At 38.1% G+C, this 19,255-nt stretch overlaps 1 protein-coding gene across 9 annotated transcripts in view; it reads left to right on the top strand.

Moving 5' to 3' along the window:
- STX18 (syntaxin 18) overlaps nucleotides 1-19,255 on the top strand; it is a 127,548-nt gene that overhangs the window by 25,015 nt on the left and 83,278 nt on the right. The window contains exon 1 of one of the 9 annotated variants that reach the window (XM_070262715.1): nucleotides 14,541-14,641. The exons of 7 other annotated variants lie outside the window; for them this stretch is intronic. In XM_070262715.1, coding sequence (XP_070118816.1) covers nucleotides 14,579-14,641 — 63 coding nt within the window. In that variant the 5' untranslated portion in view covers nucleotides 14,541-14,578. Of the gene's footprint in view, nucleotides 1-14,540; nucleotides 14,642-17,074; nucleotides 17,170-19,255 lie in introns of those variants that run through there. One more of the 9 variants, XM_070262718.1, reaches the window with a different exon arrangement.

Raw genomic sequence — 19,255 nt, 5'->3', positions numbered from 1 at the left:
AATGATGATAGCGGTGTTCATGAAAATAGGGATATAAACATTTATCTCTGCAAAATTTTCTCTTTATTCAAATTAGTGTGTTTTTAAAAGCACAAGATTATCTGTGTGGTTTAGAAACTCCTTGGTTTTGTGACAAGAGGAGGTTACAAGTAGATCACATTTATGTATCTTGTAGAGTGTCAGTAAAATTGTTAAATTTTCTTGAACATGGCTCTAAATGTTTTTCTATGAGGACTTCCTATTTATATGTGTAATTTCGTGAACAATATCAACTTAGGTTTTATTATGTGACTAAATTCCCCTTTTCCATATGTGTTAAAAAAAAAAAACGCACACAAAACCCACTTCCTAAAACATATAAAAATCTTTTGAAATTTTTCCTTATTCTACATTGTCTTTCTTTTTTATTCTTTTGGTGTTGGGTGTTTGTATTCTATCAGGATCACAGTAGTTAAGGGACGTGAATTTTGGGAATAGAAAATGAAGCTGTAATTGGAAAGGAGATTTAAAAAAAAAGAAAGGAGAGTCTAATGCCGTGCTGTGACGTTATGAAAGGTGGGAATGAGGTGAAGAGGGTACTGATGAGCCTTGCGCTGCTGGTACAGAACAGCCTTTGGACTTCCACGTCTCTTCTCTGGGGAGCTGTCGAATGATTGGGGGCTCCTTTGACCAGGTCCTTAGCCTGAGAATCCACTTTCTCTGCTTAAGTATACTAAGCAAAGAAGACTTTCTGTGGCATTTTAACCGGAGCTGTTGAGTATGCCACAAATTTTTGTAATTAAAAATTTTGTGTCCAGCTTTATTGATTGAATTGTTTTAATAAGAGATATTTGGAAATATATGTACTACGCTGAAGGGACTAAATACCGAATTCTCCAAGTTAGACATTTCCAATATGAATTTATGATATATTGCTATATAGTGACATCACTAGTATTTTAAGTGATACAGAATGCTATCATTAAGGGTTTTCCTTTTTTAGATTAAGAAATAGTTTTTCTTTTTTGTGTTAGCACAGACAACGTAATTCCAAGTCATTTATAGTTATTAAATAAAAATGCATCGGGTTTTAGTCAAGTATGTGTTATCATGTTTTATAAATTATTCAGTCACAAGAAATCTAAACATACTTTGCTTGCAACTTTGTCCAGAATGTTGCTATATTTCCTTGTTTCTGTTTTTCACTTGAGTAGGTTAGAAAATAGTTTTCATGGCCTTTAGATAGCAGTAAATCATTTGTTATTAAATAGTTCAGTTTTTTTTCTTATGTGAAAATCTTTGTCAATACGACCAATTCCTGTTGGAAAAGGGGCACAATTTTTCAGGTTTTTCACCCAAAACTGCAACTTCGGAAAATATGTACGAGATGTAGCAATTAACCTACATGCACATTTATAATACTAGAAAATGGGCAGCTAGTTACATTCAAAGACAGGATCTGATAGGCTCGAATTGCTTAAAACATCACAGTTATTGAAGATAGACCCCAGGGAATTTGAGAAAGCATTTAACAGATGAAAGTGCATTTTGAAAAGTCTGACCTTACAGGCAATCATAAAATGAATCAAAACAGTGCTTTTTCCCCCTGAAATGTCCAGAGCCCATCTGTGTCTAATCCAGTAATTATAGACTGTGTTCAATTACCTTTTCAAACTTGGAGCAGACTGGAGACTAGGCAGTGAGCAAACATGGGGTTTTGTCTAGACCTCAATTGACCACAGTCTAAAACTTGAATTTATATCTAATTTTATTTTTTGTTTGGTTTGATAGTTCTTAAAGATTCATTTTTGCTACTTGGTTTTTACCTTCTTAGACTTGACATATTGCCTTTTCTCATCACAAAGGCTTTTGTATCAGCCCATGGCTTATGCTATAATCAGATGTTTGTTTTCTGAATACTTTTGTCTACAAATCAATAATTTGTACTGGAGGAAAAACTGCATGGGGTTGGGGAGGGGATTATACCCGTGAGTAGTATTTTTTAACAGTAGCCTTTAAAATGTTACTGCTGACCGTAACTCTTTTTTATGTGCTAGGAAAAAATAATTTATTTTCCTCTTAAACTTAGAAAACTATAGTTAAGGTAATTTTCGGTCACTTTGTACACTTAATAAGATGTTTTTAAAAGTACATGTAGACTGCTAAAACAAATCTTTCTCTCTTTTATCAACTATGTCTTACAGTTTTTTTTTTCTCTTTATGCATTTTTATTTCGTTTGCTCCTCAGCTGGTATCCGTTGTAAGATACAGTGTATAGTATTCAAAATCCACTTAAAATCGTTTCTCTTAATAAAGTCAGTTTATGATTTGATGAATCTTTGAGTGAGACTTACCATGAACTGCCACGGACAGTTCAAAATATTTAAATTGTAACTAGGAATCTTGGCAGTTAAAGTATTTCTGAAAACAAAAAACAAACAAAAGATGACCACAGTTTTTAGAATGCTTATGGAATACTCAAAGCTTTTTTTTCCCCCGCATTATTTAGTATTCAAGTCATTCACATTCCAATTAGCATTGGAAACAAATGTTTTGAGGTATTTATTGGATGTAATCATTGCATATTAGACCATGAATTTTTCTAGAAACTTTATGACCATTCCCAGTATGCTATCTTATTTTTTAAAAGTTGTGTTCATTTAGGTCTCACCATCCTTGGGAAGTTTTAAGGATCCTGTCATAGGGGAGAAAAGTAGTTTTATTTGGTTGCACGAGTGTACTTTCTGAGAATTACATGGAGAAAGTGAAACTTAAAGAGGGTTACAAATACCTTATGCTTAATGTTTCTATGAGACATTTGCTCAGGAACATTAGGACAATATGATATCTTTACCTCCTTCCTGTCCCCATGCATTTTAGGATCTTCACAGAGAAGGTGAAAGATTAGTCTTCCCGACTACAATTTGAGAGACCCTTTCGATCCTCTCTCATTCTCTCCCTTATTGAATCCATTTAAAATGTTCTTGATTCTTTCTCCACGCAGTTTCATAGCCCAGCACTCCCTCCTAGCTTCTGCTTTTATTACATAATGTGTGGGCCACTGAAGCTACCTCCTTCATCTCACTTAGCATGGTTTGGATTTTTACATATGTTTATTAACCTGTTTATGCCACTACCACTGGACTCTAAGCTCCTTCGGATCAAAGACTGAATGTGTGTTCTGTTCTCCCATTGTATTCCAGCATCAAACACAATGCCTGGCTTGTGGCAGGCAGTCACTCCTTGTTGACTGAATGATGAATGCAGCGTTAGTCAATGTTGACTAATGTTGAATCTGCCCTACTTTCCTCCCATTCTCCTTGGCTCTGTCACCATCTCCGTATTCTTCTCAGATCATCGAAGCCCCTCCTAACCCGATGCTAGTCCTTCCTTCCATTTCCTTTTGTGCCATTTCATCATGTAGATCTTATTTGCCTCACCAATGACTAGCCATGATGGTGTCCTGCCCCTGAATACCCTCCACCATTCTCCTTTCAGCCATTTTTAAAAAATCATCCACTCTTCAGAAACCTTATTGCTCCAAGCTGTATCTTTTTTTCTTTTAACGTACCTGTCTGCTGTTTGCACTTAATTGAACATGCCCTTGGAGAAGTTATGTTTTTTATAGTTGAGGACATTGTTTTCTGATCTATTGATATAGACTGGTTTGATCTTTTGAGCCATGTTGTTATGGGGCTCGCGTGAGGTCTAGGTATGTGAATGATAGCTAGTATTTCTTTAAAGCGGTTCAGTTTGCTAGTCATTTTCACCTCATTCTCACAATCTTTTTAGGAAGGGCTCCCTGTTTTAGAGATAAGAGTGAGAGACATGGGCTTCAGAGAACCCTAGTTGACTTGACTGAGTCACAAACCCGAAAGTAGCAGTACAAGAATTCGGATCAGGGTTTTGTCGCTCTGAACCCTCTATTCTTTCTGGTACATCAGCATTCTTTGAAAATATAAGTTTTATTTTTTTTAATAAATTCTAGACACACAGAAAATTGTATTGGTTTGTTCATTAATTGAAATGATGCAGCCTATAATTGTGTCTGTTATATCACTTATTGAACTATACTGCAACTGTTGACTGTCTTTCCTACTTTTGTTTCTTAAGGGCACTGGCCATGTCCTGTTCAATTTTCAATCCACAGTGCCTGGTCATAGTAGAAATGCAAAAAACATATGCTGAATAAATACAATGAACCAAGTTGAAAGAAGTAAAAGAAATGCAATCAAAGTATAAATCTTAACTGGTGTAGATAATATACCCTTACTTTTTCAGAGCAGTCTATTAGGCACTGGAAAAATAGTTGGGAGGAAAATATGCTTGCCTTTGATGAGTGTATAATCTAAAAGAAAACAATGGGCTAACGTAAAGGCTATACAGTGTGGTGGTTAAAGAACAGAGATGCAGGAATCCTGTCTGCCTAGGTTTCAAGCCCCAGGTTTGGCAATTTCTAGCTGTGCAATCCAGGCACATTACTTCTGTGTACATCAGTTTTCTCATCCGTGAAATGGTAATTAGAATAGTGCCTGCCTCATAGGGTTGTTAATATATACACTTAGAGTAGTGTCTGGCTTATAGCAAATGCTCAATAAATATTAGCTTTTATTAACATAGACCACATAAGGTTACTGGGCCATAAAGATAGGCATCCATAAATAAACAGATATAAATATACCTGATTGTCTGTAACAATAACAATAAAAATAGTAGATAACACTAAGGAGTTGCTGGGGTGCCTAAAGTGGAGTGAGGTCAGTGTGAGAATGCTTAGTGGAGGAGGTAAATACAGAACATTGAGTATGGGAGAAGAGCAAACCTAGGCAACAATGCATTCACTCAGGAATGCATTCACTCAGCAAAACTTATCCAATATTTCCTGCATACTCTGCCTCGTGGATGTATATGGATTCTACAGGTCAAGTTTAGAGGAGAAAGGTAGAAAGAGGAGCTCCTTGATCCAGGAGCTAAGGACAGTTCCTGGGGTGTGCCCTCAGAGAGTAAAGGATACAGAGCAGAATACCATGGATCCCAAGGAAGGGAGAATTTTGATTAAATAATTGGTTAAGTATCATGCAACAGAGGAAAGACCAGGAGGTTTAACCAGGTTAATTGTTTACCGTGTGGAGAATAGTTTCAGTGAAGAATTAAGAAAGAAGCCAACGGGCTGGCTCCGTGGCTGCGTGGTTAAGGTTCTGCGTGTTCTGCTGCGGTCGCCCTGGGTCCCGGTTCCAATCCCGGGCACAGACCTACTCCACTCATCAGCCATGCTGTGGAGGCATCCCCCATACAAAGTAGAGGAAGACTGGCACAGATGTTAGCTCAGGGCAAATCTTCCTCACACAATTTTTAAAAATTTAAAAAATTAAAAACAGGAGCCAGTCCCATGGCCAAGTGGTTAAGTTCGAGCGTTCTGCTGCACGTGGCCCAGTGTTTTGTCAGTTCGAATCCTGGGCGCAGACATGGCACTGCTCATCGAGCCATGCTGAGGTGGCGTCCCACATGCCACAGCTAGAAGGACCCACAACTAAGAATATACAACTATGTACTGGGGGGCTTTGGGGAGAAAAAGAAAAAAAATAAAATCTTTAAAATAAAAATTAAAAACAGAAACAAAAAAAGAAAAGAAAAAAATAAGAAAGAAGCCAAGTCATTAGGGCTTAAGATTAAATAAATGGATGTGTTGCAAAATGGAAGCCAAGTGGATCATCCATTCAATGTTCTTAGTATTGAAAGGCAGGAGTGAAGGATCCTTAATAGAAATCAGATCTAAATACCATTTAGGCTCTTTCTCTGTCAGCCGTATGCCACAGCCAACTAGCTGAAAGAAATAATTTCATGTTTATTTCTCACTCTAAATTTTTTTAAGTGAGAACAATGATAGAATGAATTTTATTCATGAAATCTGTTTTCCATCGAAGCTGCGTTATCTATTGTGTGCTTGACAAATTAATTGCTTAACTTACACTAGTATTTATGCAACTGCTTTTCCCCCTCTGCAGTGAGAAGACTGAGAAACATTTCTCTGATTTGTATGTCTGCAAGTCTTCCTGATTCATAGAGATTCCTTACAGAAATAATCACTCAATAAACAGTTACTGAAAACTTTCAAGGTGCTGTCTTAATGTACAGGTCCCGGTCTCCTGGATTTTGAAGTCTGAGGGTTGATCATCATGCCTTCTTTAGCCTGGATTCTCTCCCTCTGTGGAAGGTGGGCTCTCTCAGTTCTGCCTCTAGCATTGACTCTTACATATTTGCATGGTGTTCCCCCAGGGCCTCAATGTCTGTATCACACTCCTACCCTCCAGTTGAAATGGAAAGAAATAGTGTCGATTATAAAAGCAGTGATTGAACATCAGTCTTTTAGAAGAAAAGAGAAATTTATGGTTGTCTAATTGCAGCCAACTAGCACGTTATTTCTTTATTAGCAAGGAGACATCCCAGACCTCTGGCTTAGCAGTGAAGATATGAGTGCTGGGTTACTTTTTCCCCATCAGAAGATTAAGAATCTCGTTAGTTATTCCTTTTTGTCGGGTGTCTATTTAAAATGTAGGAATGTGATATTTACTAACATTGGGATTTTAGAGATTTTCAAGTTGCCACATTTAAGTAATCCACTGATGGACTTTGAATATGTTACTAATCCTGTGTGTTGCTTATTAGGGAATGTAGCCCCTAAAACCAACTATAGCACAAAAAGTTCCAAAAAAAGAACAGACAGGACCGTGACCATTAGACCTGACTCCCACGAAGCTGACTCATTGAAATCCCCCACACTTTCCTGTACTGCTTCAAACCTTTTTCTCTGTCCTTCCTTTGATTGTGATTGGCTCCTGGCCTGATAAAGGGGTGCTTCTTCTGGAACAAGGCTGTAATCACGTGTTTGAGCCTATTTGAATGGAGATCACAGATGAGTGGGAAACCCCTGATGAGCTCTGGCTTGCCTAAGGCAAAGCTGAGATTTGAGATCCAGGCCGGAGCCCGCCCTCTTTCTGATTGCCACTCTCAAGGTACAGGTGCTTCTTTAATTAATATAGAACATAATTTCTGGGATTTGCTAATGAGAGAACCAGGGAAGGATTTCCTGTCTCCTATCTCCTCTTAGTGTTTGGGAAAGTCTTAAAAATTTTTAACTTAGACTGCTCCCTTTGTTAAATTCTGAATTGAATTCATTCATGTCCATTTGATGTGTATATTATCATATTCCTGGATTTTATTCTTGAACTCAATTGGAAAGTTTCAAGGCAAACATTTGGTTTTCTGTTAGCCCACAAATTGGGCAATGGTTGTTCAATTATGGTCTTCCGTTGACTTAGACAGAGTCACATGTTATAAGTATATTTTGTTAGTAGCCCACAGAGCATACCAACTGTCAGTCCTTTGTCATGTCTGACTGTGGGCAGTAATATTACAGCAATAGTAATCTTACCAAATTTCATCTGTGGATTACTTAAATGTGTCATTCAGAAATTCACTCTAAAATACATCAGTGACAAAACAGCCAAGCATGGATATCATGTACTCTGCTTGCTCACTTATCCAAGAATTAATAATGGTCTCCCAGTGGACTCAAATGCTTCCCCGAATACCAAGTCAGAAACATGCCTCAAATGTGAAAAAGCAAATTCACTTCAATGTTATGAAGAACTATTAATATCTTGGCTATTTGCTGTATGTTATGCTTATTATTCAGTAATAAATGGTTGTGGATACCTATTATTTTTTTGTCCCCACACCATCCTTCTATCGACAACAGCACCTTCCTCCTTTTGGGAACTGATCTTGCCTCTGACTTCAAACGGGTAGTTTCAGCAGAAGCTGCTGTGTTCCCTTGCAACGTCTTAGCCACTCCAGGTCAGGGACCAAGGGTACGTACCAGACTCAAATGAGGCGAATCAGAATCCTTCCCTAGGATTTTTTAAAAATTGGAATTAGGAAAAAGAGTCATTCATTGTCCAGAGACCTGGCTTTTAACAAACAAAACTCAGGTGCTGTTGGTGGCCAGGTCGCATTGCTGAGCTGCAATGAGAAAATTAAAGCTAAAATGCAGAGAAAAAAGGAATTAGAAATCAAAGGCGTTCTAGAGTAGTTTTAAATATCTGCTTCCAGTTGTTTCAGAGGCCCAGCTGTGTCTTTGCTGTTCGCATGTTTTGATCATTAAACCAGTGGTTCTCACCTGGGCAATTTTCCCTTCAGAGGACCTTGGCAACGTCTGGAGATATTTTTGGTTGTCACAGCTGAGGGGCTGCTACTGGCATCCTAGGGCTAGAGTCCAGGGATGCTGCTGAACATTCTGCAGTACAGGTACCTGCCCCTCCCCCAGTACTTCCCCTACGACAAAGAGTTATCTGGCTCAAAATGTCAGTAAGGCTTAGGTTGATAAGCCCTGAATTTTAATCTGTCTTTCATGTATGTTGGATAACCTTAGTATCCATTCAGTCCCACACCCTCCTCTTTTGGAAAGCTACCTAGAATTGGTTTCTGTTCGAGAGAACCTTGACTAATCTAAGGGTATGCATGAACTAATTGTAAGTGTTGTTTGGTTACTGGTACACAATTCAGTCCCATATTTAAGATTTTCAGCACGTAGCTGACCTAATGTACAGATATCCCATTATCTGGGTTTAGAGGGACTATTGATTCGCCTACCACATAGCTTCAAACGGACATTTGTAGGCTCTCTTGGATACCTAAACAACATATGTTCCAAACTTTTAAAACTTCTGAAGCAAAACCTATTAATAAATTGCTACTAGGATTGCATCAAAATTATGCTGTCTTCTCTAAGATTTCTTTTGAGATTTACATTCAACTCATGTATCAGGGATGAAACATCCATTTTTAAGAATAACTCCGTGGAGCATAACACTCCCTTCTAATGGCCTTCGTCAGGCATTGCTGGCACAAGAAGCTGCCAGCATCTGCATTAACGTGGGCTGGGGAAGAAAAATTCCTCTTTGAAACTGTCAGAAAGCAGGGTACCTCTGATTCATCTTCTGACTCATTCATGGATTTCTCAATGAAGAAACTGATGAAAAGATGTTAGTGGTGACTTGACAGTGAGGATCTGAGACATTGAGCACGGTCCTGCAGTTATCACCTAGACTAAGAATCAGCTTTAACATTACCTACATTTGACACTAAATCTTTTTTTTTTAACTTCCTTTGATTAATGTTTTTAAAAACCAGGACTGGGGATTATCTCTGTTTCTTTCCCGCTGGCCTCCCCCATTGCTCTGGTGAAACCACAGATAAACTGCAGAGCATTTTGTGAGGCTGAATTCCCCCACCTCTCTCTCTCTCTCCTCTCCTTGGCACATAGTTGACACACAGGCACTCGTTAAATATTTGTTCAAAGAATGATGAATGGTGATCTCCTCCATTCCCACAACTCTATTTGAATTCCAGTAACTCCCCAATTTTTATTTCCAGCTCAGACTTCTCTTTCAAACTCTGTGTTTGACTACTTGCCTGACATCTCTGCTTGGAGGTCTAGTGGACGCCTGGTCTCCTTGCTTTGCGCACGCATGCTGGGTATGCTCCTGTCTTAGGGCTTTGGACTTGTTCCCTCTGCTTGGAACGCCTTCTCCCAGATGTCCGCCTGGCTAACTCGTGCCTCCTCGCGTGCAGACACATCCGCGTATGTCATCTCAGTGCCGCCGCCCTGACTACCCATTGAAAATCACAGCTCACCTCTCCCCCAACAGCTTTCCCTTCTCTCGCTGTACGACTTCTTCTTTCCTCCATGACCCTTATCGCCATCCGACATACTTTAGTAACAGATTGCTTATTGTTTTTTGTTATATGTTATTTTAAACTTTTTTATTTTATTTATTGTCTATTATCTGTCTAGAATCTAGATTGTAAGCAGAGCCATGACCATTCAAATTGGGGTCTTTTGACTCCAAGCTCAGTTTAGTTTTTGTTATAAACCAGCTCCTTTTTGTTGACTTCAGGATGTTCCTGACATTTTGGAATCTACTACCCCTGGTCTTCTTAAATTCTAGGCCCAGTCTTTGCTTCAAAGGAATAAACTTCCTATATACAGTCTACATAATTAGTGATATTGCTTTGTGTTTCTGACTGCAACACAAAAAAACCCTGAGTTGTCACCAAATTTGAAAGTTTTGTTTGGGATGATCTAAAGTATAGGTTACATAGCATACATGAGAGGCAGGAAGGGACAGTCCAAAGAGATGGGCTGTTTCTTTCAGAGCAGCTTCAGTGGGGAATCTGGAGAGGCCCACCTGGCAGACTTACTAAGACACCACAAACAGACAAAAACGAAAAACAAAACAACTGTGTTTGGCATATGAGCCCCAAGTTGAAAATCCTAAAAGCAGGTGCTTTTCACCTGGGCATTTCTACGTCCTGTGCTCTGTGGGGAGTGTCAGCTGTGACCTATTTATTTAATTATGATTCATAATTCTCCTAAGCAGTCACGGGAGGCCAGCTAGTATTTAAATTAAAAAACACCCTGTATTTGGACTCAGAATACCTTTTACATCTGTGTTAGGATGGCCACAGTCATTTGCTCTGAGATCAGCCCTCTGGCACAGTGGCTGATGGAAGATAAGCGCGTGGCAGATACAGGAAGCTTGCTTTCCAGGCTGGAATGTAAAGTGCTAGGAGAGTCAGTGTGTATCTTTCTAGTTAGCCTCTTTATTTCTTAATTTTAGCTTTATTTAAAAATTAACGTATAGTAAAATTGACCCTTCTGCTGTACAGTTCTATGAATTTTGATATTATATGTGTATATATGAGTGTGTATATCTGTGTATCTATTCTCTTTTGATATAACCATTTCACAAGCAGGGTACAGAACAGTTTCATCACCCCAAAAATATTTCCCTCATGTTAATGCTTTGTAGCCACACCTGCTCCCCCTCATCCCCACAGTCTGTTCTTCCTTGCTATGATTTTGTTTTCTGAGAGTGTTTGTAAGTAGACTCATGTAGTACGTAGCCTTTTGTAATTGGCTTCTTTTGGTCAGCATAATGCCTTTGAGATCCGTTGGAGACGCGTGTCAGCAGCCCCTCCCTTCTCTATTGCTGAGCAGTCGTCTGGCGTGTGAGGTGCTGCAGTCGTCCACTACCTGTTCCCAGTTTGGGGCAATTATGAGTAGAGCTGCTACAAATATTTGTGGACAGGTTTTTGTGTGAGCGTAAATTTTTGTCTCTCTAGGGCAAATACCCGGGAGTGGGATTGCCAGGTCATGTGGTAAGTGGATGTTTAATGATATAAAAAACTACCTGTGCACAGTTGTTCATAGCAGCATTATTATAATGATCAAAAAGAGAAATAGGGGCTGGCCCGGTGGCGCAACGGTTAAGTTCACTCATTCCACTTCAGCGTCCCGGGTTTGCCGGTTCGGATCCCAGGTGCGGACATGGCACCACTTGGCAAGCCATGCTGTGGTAGGCGTCCCACATATAACGTAGAGGAAGATGGGCACAGATGTTAGCTCAGGGCCAGTCTTCCTCGGCAAAAAGAGGAGGATTGGCGGCAATGTTAGCTCAGGGCTAATCTTCCTCAAAAAAAAAAAAAAAAGAAATAATCCAAATGTCCATCAACTGATGAATGGATAAATAAAATGTAGTATATCCATATTATTTATCCAATAGATATTATTGGATAATAATATCCAATAGATATTATTTGGCAATAAAAAGAAATGAAGTACTGATACTTGCTGCAACTGGATGAACCTTGCAAACAGGCTAAGTGAAAGAAGCCAGTCACAGAGGGCCGCATATTGTATGATTGCATTTATGTGAAACATCCAGAATAGGCAAATCCATGGAGACAGAAAGTAGATTGGTTGCCTGTGGCTGGAAGAGTTGGGGGTAATTGGGGGGTGACTGCTAATGGGTACGAGTTTTGGGGGTGATGACCATGTTCTGAAATTGATTGGGGTGATGGTTGCACAACTTGTGAATATACTAGAAACCATTGAATAGCATACTTTGGGTGAATTGTATGCTATATGAATTATATCTCAAGGCTGTTATTAAAAACATAATAATAGGGGTCTGGCCCCATGGCTGAGTGGTTAACTTTGTGCGCTCCGCTTCGGCAGCCCAGGGTTTCACTGATTGGGATCCTGGGCGTGGATGTGGCACTGCTCATCAGGCCATGCTGAGGTGGCATCACACATAGCACAACCATAAAGGATCTACAGTTAGAATATACAACTATGTACTGGGGTGCTTTGGGGAGAAGAAGAAGAAGAAAAAAAAAAAGTTTGGTAACAGCTGTTAGTTCAGGTGCCCATCTTAAAAAATAATAATCATAATGATAATAAACTGCTAACTTGTTTCCCAGAGTGGCTGTACCATTTTGTATTCTCACCAGCAATATGTGAGAATTCTAGGTGCTCCACGTCCTCACCAGCATTTGATATTGTTGGTATTTTTTATTTTAGCTATTTTGATAGGTGTATAGTGGTATTTCTTTGTTAATTTGCGTTTCCCTGTTGGCTGATGCTGTAGAACATCTTTCACGCACCTATTTGCCTTCTTTAGTGAGGTGTCTGTACAAGGCTTTTGCCAATTTTAAAATTGAGTTGTTTCCCTCCTGTTAACTTTGAGAGCTCTTTATATATTCTGGATACAAGTCCTTTGTCAGATATATGATTGCAAGTATTTTGTCTTAGTCTCCCAATTAGCGTGTCTTTTCGCTCTCTTAAAGTAAATACTTCTTGATGAGTTGCATGTTCTGTCAGGGCTTCCTTGTCTGTTTACTTCTGTACCCTCAGTGCCTAATATAGTATCTGGCACAAAACATATTCAGTTAATATTTGATGGATGAATGAATGAGTTCTGTCTTGCTGATTAGCAACAGATTTTTTTTTCTGAGAGATAATAAATATATAAAAAGTAAACCTGACCAGGTCACTTCCCTGATTAAAATATTTCCTTCCAGTTACTGCTGCAGGAAAAAAAATCTCTAATATAGATTCTACAGCATGGCACAATCCAGGTTGGTTCCTTGGATATTTCCTGTTTTCCTTTGCCTTGTAGCCTTTGCATATGCTGTTTCCTCTGTCTGAAATACTTTCCCTCCCACTCTCTTTGCTGAGCCAACTCCTTATTTTTATGTATTTTTTAGCTCAAACATCACCTTCATCCACTCATTCTAGACCCTAGGAATATAAGAGTGAACAAGACAGACACAGTCCTTAGCCTCTTGAGGCTTCCCTGTGGTGGCAGAAACTGTCTCTGCACCTCCCCCCAGCCCAGGTTGGGCACCCTGTTTTATGCTCTCATCCTATCCCAATGGTTTTGCCTCATGAAACTTTGTTTAATTGTTTGTAATTATGTGTGTTCAGTGTTTTTCACCGTCCTAGACTGTAAGCTAGTGACCTTGAAACATTTTTGGTCATTTATCACCTAAAAGAATTTGTAAAAACTTGGTAACCTCTCATTCAAACTGACATCCTTCATCTTTCATCACTATTTAAATAGTTGCAAAGGAAATAATTTCCAGTATACCATAAAACTTGACATTTTAAAGTGAAACTTTTTGTCACTCTTTTAAATGGAACCTAAATACTGTATTTGATATGCACCATCATTTGTTGAAAAAAATCTCTGAAAAAACTTTTTTATAGTCATAAATTTTACAACTTTTCTTTTTTTCTTGAACTCGTATTTCCATTTCATTCCCCCACATATTATCCTATCTCTGTTTATGCTTGAAAATCTTTTATTTGATCCTTCTCTCATACTTCCATGCAATAAAAATAGATGTGCAAATTGAAATTTAAATTTTAGAAAACTTTCCAGTGGTGACCAAAAGGCTGTGATTATTCTCTGTTGAGTTATTGTGTTGAGTTACCTTTGCAGTTCTCATTAGTGTACATGGATTACAACAAAAAATACATTCTTTTAGTCAAAGATCCTGTTAAGATGATAGATGGGTTTTTTAAAATAACTAGATCGTGTGCAAGTGGGTGAATACTACTTTTTTCCAGAATATGACTGGGCTCAACATCAGCTCCATTCTTGGTGTTCATTTCTTCTGAGATCTAAGAAACCTTGTTTACGTGAATAAGTGGACAAGAATGGAAGGAGTTTTGTTGTAGCACTGCCCCCCACTCAGTTTTTTGAACTCACTCTGCTTTACGTGCAAAACTGTCAGCAAAACTTTTTAGTGATCTGTCAGATGACAACTCAGATCTTCCATTAATTTTGTTGAATGGAAAAGAATTGGGAACCCCCTAGACTTGTGAAAGGATTTGTTGTCCAGTGATGAGTCATTCACTTTCTTGGCTTATCTAGGATTTCTGAGTGTCCCTTTGTCAAAAGTTTTTATGTCCAAGACAGTGCAGCATAGTGAGATTCAGGTTTGGTGAGAGCTGTGTCTTTTATGAAGTGGGAGAGGGCAACTGAGAAGGGCGTGTGGGAAAGTAGAACCAGCAGGAGCGGCTCACGGCAGCTTCTCAGGCACATCTGTTCAGCAAAGACAATATGGAAGTTAAGGATCTAGAAATCGATCCCCGTAAAATGACGCGTGCCAGGTACGCCTTAGCACTTCCTCCTCCGCCTCCAGAGGATGCCCGTCCCTCCTTGCGTGGACTGCAGCTGCAAGCTACATGAGGGCAGCCAGCTGTGTATTTTTTTTTTTCAACCACAGTTTCCTCAACTCAAGACATCTGGTAAGACTCAAATATTTTTTCATTGATAGTGGATCCACGGAAAAGCTTTTTATGTAAAAATTGACTCCAAATCCATTAACCTTTTGAGTTTCTTTTGAAAGATATAAAAGGAAAAATTTTAAATTCCCGAATAGTATTATATACTGTGAAGTTAAATTTTAATTTTCAAGAATAAAAATGTTCTTTTACACAAGTAAGGTTTTTAACTCAGTAGCTGTCTTGCTAACTTAATAATAATGTCACTTTTCACCTAGATTATTCTTCTTTGTTTTTTCAATTACATTGTTTTAGGTAGCTTTTACTGTATTTCAAGTAACAAGGTTTTGCTTGAATTCCCTGCTAAAATAATGTTTAGGGTATTTTTGGTATTTTTTTGTACTAATGTAATTTTCACAAGATTAAGAAAAATAGTGTTAGCATTTGTTTTCTTTCTGCCTACAGTGGTTTTGAGGTATCTGACAGATGCTTTTAGGCATATTACACCTATAGAGTAAAGGAGGTCTGTGTGCGTGCATCAAATAAATATGCTGGATTGCTGTTAAGTAATATGAACTGCAGATTGGCAGCTTCATCTTTCTGTTAATGTGCAGATTCTAAATGCTTAGTAGTATCCTGGAGGTTTCTGTTTTTCTGCAGAAAATCTAATACAGATTTTCGATTGCCTCTAAAATGCTACACTTCTCCAGGAAACCTTATCTTCAGTATAGCATCTGGTTTTCTGTGAAGTCGTAATTTTAAATCAGAATTTCCAGCTGTGGCATCTAGTTTTATGGAGCCTGCACTGAGAATCGTCAAAAACTAGGTTATGCATTTAAATACCAGAAGTGAATGTTATCTTTCTTTTTATAAAACAGTATAGCAATTGTATTTAAGTATTTCCAATTTGCAGAGTTATTGTTCATGGTTTGCTCCAAGAGAAACAAGATGGAATAACAGTAGAAGAACTTTAAGTGAATAGGTTACATTTTATTCTTCTGTCAGTGTCCTGTGAACCTACACACATGGAGTCTGCACCATAGCAGATAAGAACCGTAGAATTGTGGGACTCAAGAGCCTGAGAGCTCATTTAGTCTGACTCTCCGCATTTTCCAGTTGAGGAAACTGAAGTCTTATTTTGCCCCATATATAGAAAATGATCACTAACTTGAGGTGCAAGGAATGGATTTAATGGTGGTAGGATACTCGTGTTGTTTACTGTTTTAAAATGCAGTCATTCCGAACAGGCAGACCAAGGGAGGGGGGTCTTGGCAGCACTGTTTATGGACTACTCTGCGTGGCTAGGACGGGGATGCCCTATGATGCGAATAGGTCTTTTCCTGCCTGGGAAACAGTTTGGCAATATATGTCAAGATTTTAAAATGTTTGTAACTTTTTACCTTGGAATTCCTCTTTTAAGACTTTATCGTAAGGAATTACAAAAATCAGGTAAAGGTTTAGTATACAAAAATACTCTGGTGTAGTTTAGCGAAAAGATGTTCATTACAGCATGCTTTATCCTCCTGAAGAATTAGAAGAAACAGCCTAGTTGCTCAACAACAGAGAAATAGTCAGTCTGTGGTAAATTTAAACAATGAAATGGTATGTAGCCATTAGAGTAATTTTTTTAGAAGAATTTTTAATTACATGGGGAAGTGTTCCTTATGGTGTTAATTAAAATAAGTGGAATATAGAATTTTACATACAGTATGGTTTCAGTTATATAAAGGATCTGTGTGCATAAAATGGATCGTTAATACATCATAGTGGTGAAGCAGTTTGTTTCTAAGTGATGATATTATGGGTTGATTGTATTTTCTTCTCTAAAGTTTGTGTATTTCACAAACTCTCCACTATAAGCAGAAAACAAGGTTATGAAAAAGAAATTTAAAATGTAGTTGAAGAGTCACATTTTTTTTACTATCAAGTGATGGAGGACCCACTTTAAAATCCCCTTGAGGATCGGGTCATAAGTCCACAGTCTCTGATGTTCGCGCTCTGATAAATCACACACAGCTGCCCTCCTCCACCCCATGGCTGGGATCCTAGTGGTGGGGGACAGTGCCCCATCCAGCCTGTGGGCGCTGGGGTGAGATCCATGAGTAACTGCTATTTTAATGCCCAGTCATTGTATTTGGGAAAAAAAATTTGAAAAGCCATTTCCCCCAAGTGAATGAACGTTCCTTTATTCTTTAATTTAGCAGATGTTTTTGAGTGCCTACTAGTTAGTTCTTCTTACTTGAAGGTAACATTCTGCTGCTAGTGATTCTTTGCCCACTAATTGCTGAAATTTTCATAAATCTGCTTGCCAGAGTATTCTTTTCTACAGGTAACTTGACCCAGTTCCTATTCTCACCTGGTTCAGGTTTAATAATTAAATTGAGTTAGCTATTAAATAATGAATGTTTGTGTAGAAGCCAATCAGTGTGATACCCATGAACCTGAAAATACAACTTTAATCAGTACTGGTCTTGGTGGCATCCGTATTGCTGTTGCTTTGCAGTAGAACATGTTCAAGCAGCTGTGCAAATTAAATGCTGTTTTTCCAAAAGGTAAGCTTTTCCAGAGCATGGTATGGTTTTCTTTGCTTTCAAAACTCTTTGAAAAATCTATGAATATTTTGAAGTCCTCAATTCCACTTTATAATTTCAAATTAATAACTTCATACTACTGTAATTTCATACGTTTTATACTAACCCCTAGGAAAAAAAAGTATTTGCTTACTTCAAATTTCTTAGATTGATTTCAGTTGGTCTCATTCCACATTACAATTATGGCTTTCCATTCCACAAGGTATGGCTTGGAGTTGTGTTTCAAATTTGAAATGGGTTGTGCATTAATAAAGCTACTGTTTTTAATTTAAAAGAAAAGATCTTTTAAGGGAAGTTTGTTAGGCACTGGGATAAATTTTTGAAATGTTTGTTTTATGTAGATTCACGATAGCCTCAAATTGTTATCCGCTTGCTAAGAAGTGGCACCTTTTTTCTTCATTTGCTGGTTTGGCCTAGTTGTATATTTTGTTTCATATGTTATAGCCAGGGAATTTGAGAGCTGGAGTGTGCTGTCTAGGTGAGCCTTTTGTCTTCTTGCAAACATAACCCTAATCCCTGTGAACTGCAGGATGTCTTCCTTATTCTTAAAGGCTTTCAGAGAAGGACGCCCCACAGGCTACCCAGTGTTTAGCTTCCCTCATTGTCCTCATCTGCATTTCTCTCTCTCTTTTTAAATCTGTTATGAAACCTAGATCTTTTTCTTAAAACTTAAACTGCTTTGCTATTTGCCTAATATTTTGGAGTAATAATTTATACCTGTAAGGATATAAACTAATTGTTCTTATCGTGCTCCCTAAATGTCCCGATTGCCTGTATTAGCTGATTGTTTCATCCTAACAATAGTGTTCTGTCCCTGTGAATTAGTGTCGCGGAACTGTTTTCTGTGGAAAGGTTAGGAAGTCTTTGATTCTGGATTGGACCAATGGTATAAATAGTCCAAACACACGTACTTTCTTTATTTAGCAATTCAATAAGTATTTATAGATTCCTGTGACTGTGCCAGTCATTGTGCTGAGAGTTGAAGGTATAGAAAGTGGGAGAGATCAAGTGTTTCAAAGTACAGCAAGTCCAGTAGGGAGACCTTTCTGATAGATTGGCAGTAGCATCATCATTCTTTGGAGTTTACTATTATTATTGGGCTTATCATCCAGTATTATTTTCCAAAGAAGTAGAATAGTCACTTCAGTATTTGCCCTTTTTTGCTAGGAGTAGTTCCCTCCAGAGAAAAATTATTCTAAAAAGAAAAAAAAAACTTCCAACTTTAGAGAAGACATATATAAATGACTTGTAAATTTGTGGTGACAAACAGGTTTGTACTTGAGATTCTGTGGAAGAAAAATTGTTTATTTTCCTGGTTAATATTTTATTAAAGCTTTATGTGACTTTTTCTAGTAAGTAGAAAAGCACATCTGTGCACTTATAGTAATTAGTAATTATACCTCTCTTTGACACATACCATACACCTTCAGATCTGAGCATCTAGGATACACTGTCTCTGGCCATAGCATTTTGTTGCCTTATATTCTTGTGCCTTAGAAGATAAAGTTAATCTTAGTTTAATTTAGTAGGCACAATGCAAATTTTGTTCTAGGCATAATAGATGTATCTCAGGATGATATGACAAGGTGATTCTGAGGACCACTGAGCACATTTTTTATTGGCAGGTCTTATAAATTGTAGCATGATAGTCAGTATAGACAGTAGTTAAAAGCGAAGATTCTGGAGCTAGATTAACTGGGTTTTAATCCAGTTATGCTGTGTATTAGCTGAGTGACATTGGGCACAGTATTTAACCTTTCTATACCTCAGTTTCCTCGTGTGTAAAATAGGGGTAATAATACTATTTGCCTCTTAAGGTGGTTAACAAGAATTAAGTAAGTTAATATTTGTAGGAGAGTATAAAACTGTGCTGGTGCATAGAGTTATATGAGTGCTAGTGAGTGAGTGAATAGATGTTTTTGGTATTAATCACAGAATAATAAAGCAACATTTATAGTTCCAGGGCCTGGTTAGTCAATGCTGAATTAGGTGAATGATCACTTAGTTTTTTCTAGTTTTTCTTAGTTTTTTCTTTTCCCTAGTTCTT

This window comes from Equus caballus, chromosome 3 (genome assembly GCF_041296265.1).
Source record: "Equus caballus isolate H_3958 breed thoroughbred chromosome 3, TB-T2T, whole genome shotgun sequence".
Classification (NCBI taxonomy): domain Eukaryota; kingdom Metazoa; phylum Chordata; class Mammalia; order Perissodactyla; family Equidae; genus Equus; species Equus caballus.
Note: the sequence above shows the minus strand (reverse complement) of the source record. Positions and strands in the feature narration are given on the sequence as shown.